This window comes from Vulpes lagopus, chromosome 2 (assembly GCF_018345385.1).
Source record: "Vulpes lagopus strain Blue_001 chromosome 2, ASM1834538v1, whole genome shotgun sequence".
In the NCBI taxonomy this organism is placed as follows: Eukaryota; Metazoa; Chordata; class Mammalia; order Carnivora; family Canidae; genus Vulpes; species Vulpes lagopus.
The window spans coordinates 168,798,906-168,811,777 of record NC_054825.1 but is presented as its reverse complement, the minus strand read 5'-3'; the positions used below and the strand labels follow the sequence as shown (position 1 = coordinate 168,811,777).

The following is a 12,872-nucleotide window of genomic DNA, read 5'->3' as shown; positions in this document are numbered from 1 at the left end:
TCAGGCATCTTGCAGGGAGCCTGCTTCTCCCTCTGCCTATGTCTCTGCCAATCTCTCTGTGTCTCTCATGAATAAATAAATAAATAAATAAATAAATAAATAAATAAATAATCTCATTACAAAAATCTACAGCAATAACAAAAAGCAATCTTAAAAAACAAAAACAAAAACATTGGCAGGACGAGTAAAGCACATATGTAGGCCAGATGTGGTCCAGATGCTGCCAGCCTTCAGTCTCTGCCCCAGAAGTGCACTGAGCCCCTCCTCATCTCTCTGTGTAGGATGTAGAGGCATCTCACACCAAACACATAGGCCAGACCAGCACAGAGCAGTCCTGGCCTTCCCACTTGCCTAGACAGAAAGGCCAGACCACAGCGGGCTTGCCTGGGAGGTCAGGTGATAAAGGAGATGTCAGGGTGGGAGGAGGAGGCATGGCTTGAAGAATCACATGCTTAGGGCCAGAGGGGACACTGCATTTTGCAGAGGTCCCAGCAGCATTTTGCAAAAGGGGGTCCAGAGAGGGAAAGCAACTTGTGCAAGGTGACACAGCAGCTTAGCGGGGGTGTGGCATTCTGAATTTCAGAGTGAGATGAACAGAGGCCTGGAAAAAGCCAGATAACAGAGAGTGAGGGATGTGCCCCCCAGGTATGGATACAGATGTCAGAAAGTCTACGGGGTACAGGAATGCAGCAACCCCTGGTGGGGAATCAAGGGCCTCTGGAAGTTTGGTTGTGTTCTGTGTCATGATCTAGTGGTGCTGGCAACATGGGTATTCAGTTTGTGAAAATCCACAGAGCCATACACTGAGGATCTCTGTGTGTGTCATATTTTAATTAAAAGTTAAAGAAACTCCCCTTCTCACATCCAACAACACGGTGAGGATGTTAGTCCTCTTTCAGGTTTCTTTCATCCTTTCAGCTCTTGAGAAAGCCTCCTTTGGCTGCTAAGATGGCTCTAATGCCTCACCCCCAACACTGCTCATCTGACTTTTAAACAAATGAAGGAAAAGCCTCAGGCTTAGACTCGTCAGCAAGCAAGAGTCCCTGGGTACATTTTAAGAATCATTGTGTTGGGGTGCCTGGCTGGCTCAGTCAGTACAGCACCGACGCTTGATCTTGGGGTTGTGAGATCGAGCCCCACGTTGAATGTGGAGATTACTTTAAAAAAAATCATTGTATTTATTTCCATGGCAAGAGATTCTGATTTTCCACTCGTGAAATTTCCATTTAAAAAACATTTATTTGAGCTGTTGAAAAAGCAAGCCAGTTCATGAGCTGAAAATTGTTGAAGCTGATTGATGGGTACCTGGGGGCTTATTTTCATGATACTCTTTTTTTCTCCGTTTGTATCTGCTTCACATTTTCCATAATAAAATGTTTTTTAAAATGAAGCCAATTAACACAAGTGCAATGTAAGTAGTTGTACGTGGTGGTGTGTGAATGTGTCTGAAATCATGATGGGAGCACGTAAATCACTGCAGTTGGGTAAAGGAAAGGCACCCAGTGAACAGGACAAGGTGTGGACAGAGGCCGGAGTCAGAGGTCAACACCCTCTCTGCCTCGGGCTTTCCTGAGGAACCGGGGTCCAGGCCAGGGAAGGGTAGGGAGAACCCCTCCTTCTCAGGGCACCCCCCCATCCACACCCTGGCTTCCCCACAGAGAAGCAGGGCTGCTGTGACGCAGCTGAGGAGGGAGAGGGTCAGGGCGATGGACACGTGCTCCGCTCCAAGGGCTAAGGCCAGAACTGCACCTGAGATTGGAGGGAAGGAGGCCAGAGCCAGAGCCCTTCTTTCTCCCCTGGGCCCTGGCCTACTCACTCAGCACAAGACACCCACCCACGAAGCTGCACACGGTACCTCAGAAGCCCCGGGCCCTGATAGCCCACTGTGTTAGAGAAAAGGAAGCTGAGAAGCCCAGTGGATGGGGGGGTGGGGGGGTGGTTTTCCCAAGGTTACAGAATAGTTTCTGATCCCAACCCCAACCCTCACCCAGGACCCCTCCGCCCCTGCCCTGCCCTCCGCCCTCAGGCCTCTGGACCCACCAGGCTGGGGCCTGGAGGCCCAAACCCCAGACACCTCAGGAAGCCCAGCAGTGCCCAGAAGCAGGCAGGGCCCCTCTGGATTAGGAATTTGTTCTGTCTGGCCACTTCCAGCCTCCTCATCATCCTCAGCCATCCTTATTGGGTCTGCCCCCCCCTCCCCCCGCCCCGTGCCCCCCTCGTCAGCTGGCCCCTGGGTATGTGTGTTAGGGGGCTGGGGGTGGGGCAGGCCCCTGTCAGGGAAGTTGGGATGGGGGCGGGGCCCTCAGCTTCCTGTTGTTCATCGCCCTGGGGCTCTGGGGGGGATTTCCCTGGCCACCCCCACCCCCCCAGGGAAGGGGAAGGAGCCTGGGTGAGTCACAGGCCTGGGGCGGGAGCCCGAGTGTGAGAAGGGGCGGGAGGAGCCTGTCACCAAGGTATCAGGGCTCTGTGCACCCCCTTCAGGCCCAGGGCCCACAGGAGCATGCGGGACCCTCTCACAGATGCAAACCCATCACAGGACACCCTCCTCGTCCCCCTGCCCAGGCTGTTCTGATAAATGCTTACCTTGGTGCTGGGGCCAGTTGGGGACACGGAGAACGGGGAGGTCTTATTCTGGGGGTTCTGGGGAGAAAAAGGGTGGGGAATGGGAAGAGTGAGCTGAAGCAGCTTCTGGCACTCCACCCCTCCCCCACAGGGGCGCCCTCTGTCCCTTCTCCCCCTCCCCACCCCTCCTGCTCCACCACTCCCGCCTGACCTGATGGTTAGTGTCTGGTCCATTTCTTTCAGTGTCTGCAATGAGAGGGAAACAGTGAGTTATCACCTGTGCCCGCCATATCCCCGCAGCTCCCCCATCACACAGGCCCTCTGCCCTCCCTGCTCCCCTACCCACCAACCTGTGTGCTCTGACGGGGAGTCCAGACCTTGCTTCTCGGCCTCCAGGGGCTTAGACATTCTTATTTCTGGGGACAGAAGAGGGATGTAAGTGGGGTGAGGGAAGCTGGTGGAGGGGCTCTTGGACTCTCCTCCAGCACTACCCCGGCCTCTCTCTAAATCCCCCCACACCCCCTGCCACCTCGTAAACGCCTCTTTCCAGGGGATACGTCCTTCTTACTGTGCCTCTGGCAAGACAAGAAGGGGCCTTCAGGCCTTGGGAGTCTTGCCTGGTCCCTTTTACCCCTGCAGAAGGTGGCACAGAGAGGGCCACCTCCGTGAGGCCCCGGGGCAGGGTGGGAGGTAGCCAGTGGTCCTGAGAAGACTTCAGTGCCCAGGAGGAGGTGGGTGATGTTCCACAGGAGCGAGTCAGCCTTGGGCCTCCTCCTGAGGCGCACCCGTCCTGCCTCACCAGGTTTCGGGTGAGACATGTTTTCCACTCTGAGTGGAGCCTGGGCGTGTGAAGGGCTGCAGCATCCCCAAAGGAGTGAGTCTTCTGATCTCTGCGTGGGATTCGGCACCCTCGGCCCTTCCCCCAGCCCACAATGTTCCTGTCCACACCTGACTCCCACCCGGCCCCCCGGCCTCCCTTCTCATATCCAGCACACAGGCCCAGCAGCCCCACCCGGAACTGGGAACTCCAACCTCAACACCATCCGGCTCTGCCCCTGACCAGGCCCTCAGACTCACTCCTAGGCCTCACCTAGGACTTCCGCCTTGAATCCCAACTGCACGCCCAAATCCAACCTGCATGCCCCACCCTACAAACATGATCCCATTCCGTAGTCTCGTAAACCCAGGAAATGAGGAGAGGTGGCAAACAGCAAGCTGGCACCGGGACACGAAGCAACGCTCTCTCCTCACAACACTCTGATGCTGATAATGGAAAGGTGAGTGTGCTTACCGGTGCTGAGCACAGCGTTAAGTATGATTCAGAGCTTAGTGCTAATATTACCCCCATTTTACAGAGGAGTAAACTGAGGACCCAAAAGCACAGAGAGACGGCAGAGGTGCACTGATTAGACACCTGTCTTCATGACTCCAGGGTTCCCGCTTCTAATCAGGACTGCTACGGTCTAGTGGACCCCTGCTGTGACTTCCACCCACCTCATCTCCAGCTGTCACCCCTACTCAAGTTCACCCTGAGGCCAACTCGAGTCCAACCCCTTCTGGTCCTAGACCCCACACAAACCCTGGCTTCCACCCTACCCATTCTCAGTCCCCTGACCCACCTGAATCCCAGCTCCCATCCAGATGTTACAAGTCCTTCATCTGACCTTGACTCTCAGTTTGGCTTCCGACTTTACTCATAACCCTGACTCTGACCCGAAGGTCTCCCCCACAACTCACTCCACATCCCTGCTTAAATCACAATGCCCTATCAGAGGGGCTGTCCAAATCAAGCGTGTTCTGTGCCCAAGATATTTAAAGAAGGCCAGCTAAAGAGAGCTAGGACGTCCTCAGCAACTGGGGGGAAAAAATGTCCAGGAATTTTGCAATTGAGGGTTACTCGACATGAAACACCACTCGGGTTTAAAATTCCTGATTAAAAAGCCAGGTCACACACTGCTCATGGGAGTGTAAATCGATACAAGCACAATCCAGGAAAGCTGAAGAGTTACCCCCTCCCCAGGACCCAGCACATCCGCTGGCTCCGGGAGGCACAAGCGTCCCCATGAGACAGAGGAACCGTCCCGCCCACCATGGAACCAAGCCCATGGACGTATGTGCTCTTTCGAAATGGCCCCCAAGGCCGATCAGTGGATCGACACAATGTGGTACGTCCATACACTGAAACACCCCACAGCAAGAGAAGAAACAAACCCCTGCCTCACACCCACCACTAAATCTTGCAGGCACGACACCAAGGGAAAGACATCAGACACACAAGCGGACAGATGGTAGGATTCCAATTACAGGAAGCTCAGAAACAGGCAAGATGATATCTGATGATCAAGGTCAGATTATGGGTAACTTTCAGGGGTCGCTGACGGGGGAAAGGGCGTGAGGAGGCCTGCAAGGGGAGGGAAATGTTCTGTATCATGATCTGCTTGGTGGTTATGTGGTTCCACACATAGGTAAAAATTCATAAAGCAGCACCCTTAAAATTTGAGCACTTTGCTGTCGGTATGTTATGTTTCCACATTTAAAAAAGAAGAAAAAATTAAAAGCTAAAAAAGAAAAAAAGCCAGTACATAGTACTATTAAGCATAGACTGGTGAGAAGATAGTGTGGGGAACAGGTGGTCAGGATGCTTTGGGAGCTCGTGTCCTGTTTCCAGGCACTTGGATGGCAGTGAGTGGCCAATGATCTTGAGAAACCCAGGGGGACAGACCAGGTGCTGGTGCCAGGTGACAGACCCCACTCCTGACTTTGGGACACCAAAGGCAGGGGTCCTGCTTAATCCTACCTCTAAATGGCCCAGAACTTGGCCCAGCTTCTGACAACCACTAATGCTGGCGTGGTCCTGCATTGCACCCCTGCTAGCATCCCTGAGACCCCTGCCCCAACCCTGTCCCCAGCCCCGACTTCCTACCTGTATCCATCTGGCCCCAAGGAGATCCTTCCCACAACTTGGCCCTGAACCTTTCCATGGCTCCCCATCTCCCCCAAGTAAAGCCCAGATAGCGTTTTTAAAGAGGTTTAAGTTAAATGAGACCATTAGGGTGGGCCTTAATCCAATATGACTGGTGTCCTAATAAGAGGAGGAAATTGGGACAGAGACACACAGAGAAAAGACCACGTGAAGACACAGGGAAGAAGTCGGCCATCCCAAGCTGAGCAGAGAAGCCTCTGCAGAAACCAACCCCACTGCCACCTTGATCTTGGACTTCTAGCTTGCAGATTTCAAGAAAATTAATTTCTGTTGTTTAAGCCACCCAGTGTACAGCACTTTGTTAGGGCTGCCCTGGGAAAATAATACAGCTTCCCACGACCGTGCCTTCCCACTGGCCGAGCCCTGAGCCCACAGGGCCATGGCCTTCTGTGTCCCTGTCCTTTCCCACCAGACCAGGGGGCAGGCATGCTCTGACTCACTGCCGGGTCCCTGGCATCACCCAGCTCAGAATAGGTGGTAAATGTTGGCAGAATGTCCCTCCCCGCAGCTTTCTCTCTTTCCTTGCCCCTGCCTCCATCCTGCTGTCTCTCTGCCATTTAACAGTTTCCTGAGTCCTTGGCGTGGGCTGGTCCCTCTGCCTGGAAGGCTGTCCCCCCACGCTGTCCACCTGGCGACCTCCTGCTCATCCTTCAGGACCCAGCACAGGTTCTGTCCTCTCTGGCGGTGGCTCCCTCCACCCCAGTTCCCACTGGCCCAGCATCTCCCCTTGTGACTGTCCTAGATGGGGTCCCTAACACTGCCCTGCCCAGGACATGTGAGTCGGGTGAACATGGGTACCCCGCGGACTTTGCCTCCACTCTTCTCCCACATGGCGACCTTTTCTTCTCCACTTGCTCCTCTTTATGATCCCAGCTCACACATCACCTCCTCTGTGAGGTCCTTCCTGACTCCTCGGGTGGTCAGTGTCTCTCTCATCTGAGAACCCCCCTGCCCCTGCCCCTTAACACACCCTGTCTTCCTGGACAATGGCCTCCCCCTGCCCCAGACTGTGAGCTCCTCAGAGCCCACACTGGTGTCATAACAGCACTGGCTGGGACTGTGCCTTTGGAATAAAGCAATGCACACAAGAGTCTCAGACGGATCAGGACCCAGTCTTGTCCCAGACAAGCTTCTCTCTCTGCTGCTACCGGCCACCATGACCTTGAGCCACAACTCCAGCCCAAAGCTTTAAGGTTCTCTGCAGGGATAGTGGCTGAGGAGGCAAAGGCGGCATGAGAGGAAATCTCTACACTCTTTCCCTTGTTCTCCCTAATTCTTTCCCCCATCCCGACTCACACACAGCCCAGGCACCCCTACAGCAGCATTTGGCTGGGCTGACGGCAAACTTGCCAGTGTTGCCCTTGGCCCAAGCTCATCCTGCTTTCTTTCCTCCTCCATCAGAACCCAGCCTGAGAAAAGAACCAAATCATCCCCACCAAGGATGAACAGGGAACTCCATTTCCACCACAGATCCAAAGCCAAACGATGCCCTAACACTTGAGGGCGTTGGCAATCCCCTTAGGAGGCTGGCCCAGGTGCCTGTCCTGCAGCTGTCAGCCTTGGCCCAGGACCCTCTCTCTCTTGACTCTAGACAAATAAGGACACCTATTCCCACCCAGACACTCTGCTTTCACAGGGACAAGGTAAGACCAGGACATCTGGATTTTGCAAAGCCCAACCCCCACCCCCCACCAGGTGATCCTAATATGCTCTGGCTCCCTGGTGCCTTCTGAAGCCCGTCTCAAAGCCTCCTTCACACAGAAAGGCTGCTTGGTTATATGACCTTAGTCACCCTCCTTCTCCCATCCCAGGCAGTGCATTAACTCATTAGAGGACCAGGCAGGAAAAAGCAATGCAGAATTCTACTGGGCCCCTTGTATCCCACCACCCTGGAGTGAGACACACCCAGGGCTACCCACACCCTTGGGGTCACACTCGCTTGCCCCACTGCCTCAGGCCTGGGACTCTGGGTCCCCTCCGCCCTCCCCACCTCTCCCTTGCCCCTCCCTCCCCGGACTTTCACTTCTCCTCTGCATTTCCCCCAGCCGGTTTTAGCAGACTTGGGCCAGCTTCTCGTTAGCACTTACCGAAAATGGGGCTAAATATAGAGGGCCCAAGGGCTGCCCCTCACCCCTCCTGGCCCCTCTTAGCCTGTCCCCTGGGTCTCCTGCCTTCAGAGCTGACTTCAATCAAGGCTGTGGCCTGGGAGCCCCTGTGGGCAGGGTTCTCATTGCCGGGAACCTCTGTGGGCCCAGCTGGCCCGGTCCCTGCGTCCCTAGGAGCAGCACCTCACACCCCCACTACCCCACATCTGTCCCTGAGTGGCCTCAAGGGAGCGAACACTTCTGAGCTGTCAGGAGGGAGGGATGGAGATAGTAGGCAGCAGACACAACAAGAGAGGGTGGCCCCACAGCTGTGCTGACAACAGGCTGCTACTTCGCACACACACCACAGCCTCAGCCAGGCAGGGCCCCAGACAAGGACAGAGACCATGCAAACACCACGGAGACAGGTGTGCACAGATCCCAGGCAGAGAAGACATACACCCAGACACAATGGCATGGGTAGATATGCAAAACACACACCCAGACATGTACATGCACACCTGTGCTTACACACACACACACATCCCGAATCATGGCCCAGAGTGACTCACAGACAGATATACATGTACACACATACACTCAGGTCACTCAGACACATACACATGCACACACTCACACCTGAGTCACTCACAGACAGAAATACAGATAGATACAGATGTGCATACACATATACACTCAGGTCGCTCAGACACAACTGAGACATGCACACACACGCACGCATACACACACCTAGAGTTACTCAGATGCACACAGATGTGAACACACACATCCAGAGTCACTCACAGACAGACACACAGATGGACACAGATATGCAGACACACACATACCTAGGCAACTCAGATATACACACTCATGTGTGCACACTCCCATACCCAGAATCGGCTCATCCTGGGAGATGGCCAGGGTGGACCCCTAAGCCTAATTCACAGGTGTGGAGCTGAGCCCAGGCAGGATGAGTGATCTGCCTGAGACCATGCAGTGTATTCATTCACATCCAGGCAGGGAACCCAGGTGGGCCTCGCAGGCACCGCAGTTATGTGCAAAATCCCCAGTAAGGGGTCTAACTCAGCACCCAGCATGTACAAGGCTCCCATTCAACCCCGGGTAGGGACAAGTCCATGGTGGAGCATATGGCATGCATGTGCAGACACCCGGGATCTCTGTGTCTACACTGTATGTGCGCACACGCATATATAGTTGCACGTACAGTCACCGCAACAAATAATCACGTGCCATCCCGCAAGAAGCCTTCCCTCCATCTCAATCCCCTCCTTTGCCTCCTTTGCCTTGCTCATACCACTCATCCTTCACATCTCAGCCCAGATGTCCCCTCCTCCAGGAAGCCCTCTGTGACACCCTTCTGGCTCAACTAGGCAAATCTTCTGGGCTCCCACAGCTCCCCATGTCTCCAGCATCCAAGCCCTGACCCCTCTGCCTGTGCTTCCTCCACTGTCTGGCAACACGTCTGTCTCCCCCACTGGGAGCTCCAGGACAGCTCCAAAGCTGCCTTTTTCAGTTCTATTTCCAACACCTAGCAAGGAACTGCTCAATAAATATATGTTGTTGAAAGATCCCAGGGATGCCCGCACACACAGATGCACATAGGATGGCACAGGTCCAACCAGGACTTGTCCCTGCAGACTCTCAGGAGTGTGACATAGACCAACACTCACACCTATATGGCCACAAATGAAACAATCATGCAGTACTGATGCTTGCTGTCTTCCAGGCAGTGTTAAACATTTACACACATTACCTCATTTAACTGTCCCATCAGTACTGCTGGGAGATAACTATCATTATGCAGAAGTAGACACATTTTACCAAATGAGCCAACAAATACAAATCATCTCCCGTGGTGCCTGGCACACAACAGTCACTCAGTCAACCATCATATAATAAATTTTCAGGCAGTGATACATGCCATAAAGGAAAGACAAAGCAGGGCAAGAGGATGACCAAGAATGGCGGGACTGGTTGCCAGTCCAGACAGGGAGGTCAGGGAAGGCCTCCCTGAGGAGGTGACATCTGAGACAAATGAAGTGAGGCTGTGAGCCAAGAGATCATTGCCAAAGCTAGCCCACAATGTCACACACAACAGCCCTTCACACACAGACACATGACAGTCACAGTCAGAGGACTCGGAACTGCCACTCACATTCACACACACAGAAACTCACGTACACTGTAAAGTCCTGCAACTCAGGGTTCCCACCACCCTGGAGCCCCCACCCAAGAAGCCCACCCACTGGTCCTCCATATAAGAGCCTTCTACAGGCACTGGGCTCCATCCTCACCGCCCCCACCCCCAGAGCCCTCAGAACACTGCAGCAGAGATGGGGGGGGATCAAAAGCCCCCAGGTGTCCGGAGTGAAGAGAAGAGGGAAGAGGAGTTGAGGGTGGGGACCTAGGGTGGAAAAAGGGGAGCTGCTGAGGTTCAGAGCCAAAGTTAGAGGAGACAGCTAAGGAGGAAGGGCAGGGCAGGCAGCAGGCGCTGGCCCCAGGCCCCTTACCTGGAGCCCCCATGCTGGAGTGAACCATGCTGCCCGCCCCGCGGGGCCGGGGGAACAACTGTGTCATCTCCCCGCCCTCTCTGGGGGCCAAGCCCTCTCAGCCGGAAGTCACCCAGGGAGGAAACCACAGGGTCCGCCCCCTTCAGAAGGGAAAATACTCTGGCCCAAAGGCCCACCTCAGGAGGCGGTGGACCCCAAATCATGTGTATGTTGGGGAAGTGGGGGTAGTGAGGCACAGGGCAAGTAGGCTGGAGGAGCTGACTCCTCCAGCTGAGTCTCCAGGAGGTGCCTGCAACAGCTGCCCCAGCCCTCCAGCTGCTTCCACCAAGGCAAACACATCTGGAACAGAGCATGTGGGTCTGGGAGAGAGGGTGGGCCCATTACAACAACGGCAACAATCCCAAACACTGGCTAGAAGCGTTTTTGGGGCGTGGAGGGGCTTTCCCAATGCCAAGCTTGACAGACACCATCTCTTGAGGTGATTGGTATTTGCCCCATTTTACAGACGAAAAGACTGAGGACCAGAGAGCTGAGGTAGCCTTCCCGAAGGCCCAGAGCCCAAAAGCAGGCCCAGAGCCCCAAAGCGTTGAAGCCAAGAAGCACAGCAGGAGACATTTGCGGTCCTGCAAGGCTGTGGGAAGGGAGGTACTCAGCCACGCACCTGTCCGCAGGTGAGGCTTCCGTCCACTGAGAGGAAGCCCAGCCCGTGGGCAGTGGCAGCGCGGGCGACGGGGCGGGGCCTTGGCCCGGAGTGGCAAGACGCCTGCCTGCCGGGGGTGGGGGTGTGTGGCAAATGCGGGTTCCCGAGGTGGTTCCGGCAAGGGGAGCCCCGGGACCCCGGACTGCCCGCAGGCCCTTCTCCGAACCGCGCTCCCGGCCCAGCGTTTCCCTCCGCGCCCGCCAGAGGGCGGCAGCGCCCAGCCAATAGGCCGGAGGGCGGGGCCGGCTGCGGAGGAGGAAGCCCCTCCCTCCGCTCCCCTCCCCGTCCCCCCCAGCCCCGCCCCCGCGCGCACACCTGCGAGGGTCACACAAAGGCGCAGGACTCCCAGCGCACGGCGGCGCAGACAAAGGCGCGGCCGAGCCCGCTGCCCCCTTCCTTTGCCCGCGCCCGGTGCGAGGCTGCCAGGCCACCTGGCTCCTCCGAGCAGCCCTCTGCCGCCCTAGGCCCCGCAGGACTCAAGGCGCCCCACGCCGGCGGGACCCCTCAACCACAAGCGCGCACACGGACGCCTGGACTCACCCAGACAGACACATACACTCAAGTGTTTATACATATGGGCCCCAGCACTTCACACACACGTGTGCACACGCAGACACATGGGAACCCTCTATGTGCCCAGGGTCCAAGACCAACCCTCCCTATCCACCATCCCTAACTCCTGTGTACAGAACCCCCTCCGCTCCCTCAGTGGGCACAAGGGCACATCTACACAGGTGTGTCCAGGCACGCCTCCTGGCCCTGTGGGCCATGCTCACACCCATGCACCTTCAGGCAGGATATAACACACAGGCAGACCTTCATGAGTGCCCTTCCTTCTGCACACAAGACCCTGTGAACCCAGACCAGCCCAGGCAGGCAGACCCACTCACTGGGGATGACCAGCAGTTTTTACATCTGTACACAGAGGGGACAGTTCCCAGCTATCTACACCCCATAACATCCCATATCTCCAGAGACCACATAGCATTAACCAAGCTTCAACTCAGACCTCCTGCCTCCTGGTCCACCACCCCACCCCCCACCCCCATCTCTCTTTCAGATGCAGGGTGTCTGTACATGAGGGCCTTCGGACAGCAGTCTAGTGGCAGTGAGTACTGGAGCCTTGTCTTGAAGCTATAGGTTCTGTTTTGATTTAGGATATATGTTTTGAGGGGCTTGGAAATAAGGGTCATAAGGACATTGGAGGGGGGCAGAACCCTACCAAGCCACCCCCATGCTCCACTATGGACATAGTCAATGTCATCTATATCAGGGATGCGTTTTTGGACATGACTGGGTGTCAGCCCCTTACGGTGAGCATGAACAGAAGCACCACCCATTCCTGGCGCTGCCAGACTGTAGGTCTGTAGCTGAGTGGGGGAGCCAGGGAAGGCCTCAGGTGCTCTCCCAAGGGATGAAAATACTCTATACCTCTTGGCCCCCAGGCTGAATCCCTGAGCTATAGTCAGGGATTTGAAGGAGAATTGGTCTGAGATGTCTGCCTGCTGGGAGAAGACAGAGGGACAGAGTTCAGGACCACCAGGGGCCTGGCAGCCAGCAATGGGAGGCCCAGGCTGGGCAAATAGTGGCCTCTCAGTCAGGGAAGAGGCCTCAAGCCATGTTGAGCAAGGCAGGTAGGACATAGGAGCTGGGGAGCAGTGGGGGGCCTCTCGGGGTGCAGGGAGCCTGGGAGGGAGGCAGCGCAGGGGAGGCCAGGCTGGGCTCAGGGCTGAGCGGTAATTAAAGGAGACGTAGGGGGCTCCCCAGGGCCAGCGGGGCTGGTAACTGACACGCGGGCCCCATTGCTCTGCTCATATTTCTCACCGGATCGATACGTTTGACTCCCGACAAGACAATAATCGCTTGTACGCGGCCGGCGAGTCGATCAAATACATTATTAGAGCGAGGTCCCCCGGGGGCCCGGCGGGGAGCGGTGGGGGGGAGCAGCCAGCCCACCGGGGACAGCAGAGCGGAATTCTTCACCCCTCAGGGCCCCCAGCCATGGCCTC

At 55.8% G+C, this 12,872-nt stretch overlaps 1 protein-coding gene across 4 annotated transcripts in view; it reads right to left on the bottom strand.

Annotated features, from left to right (window-relative positions):
* The window catches only part of POU2F2 (POU class 2 homeobox 2), a 34,787-nt gene extending 24,565 nt beyond the window's left edge, over nucleotides 1–10,222 (bottom strand). For all 4 annotated transcript variants that reach the window (XM_041735673.1, XM_041735684.1, XM_041735694.1 and 1 more), the window contains exons 1-4: nucleotides 10,164–10,222; nucleotides 2,913–2,978; nucleotides 2,774–2,808; nucleotides 2,584–2,640 (exon numbers count right to left, since the gene is read on the bottom strand). In XM_041735673.1, the coding sequence (XP_041591607.1) occupies nucleotides 2,584–2,640; nucleotides 2,774–2,808; nucleotides 2,913–2,978; nucleotides 10,164–10,191 (186 nt within the window). In that variant the 5' untranslated portion in view covers nucleotides 10,192–10,222. The remainder of the gene's footprint in view (nucleotides 1–2,583; nucleotides 2,641–2,773; nucleotides 2,809–2,912; nucleotides 2,979–10,163) is intronic.
* Nucleotides 10,223–12,872: the final 2,650 nt, after the last annotated feature.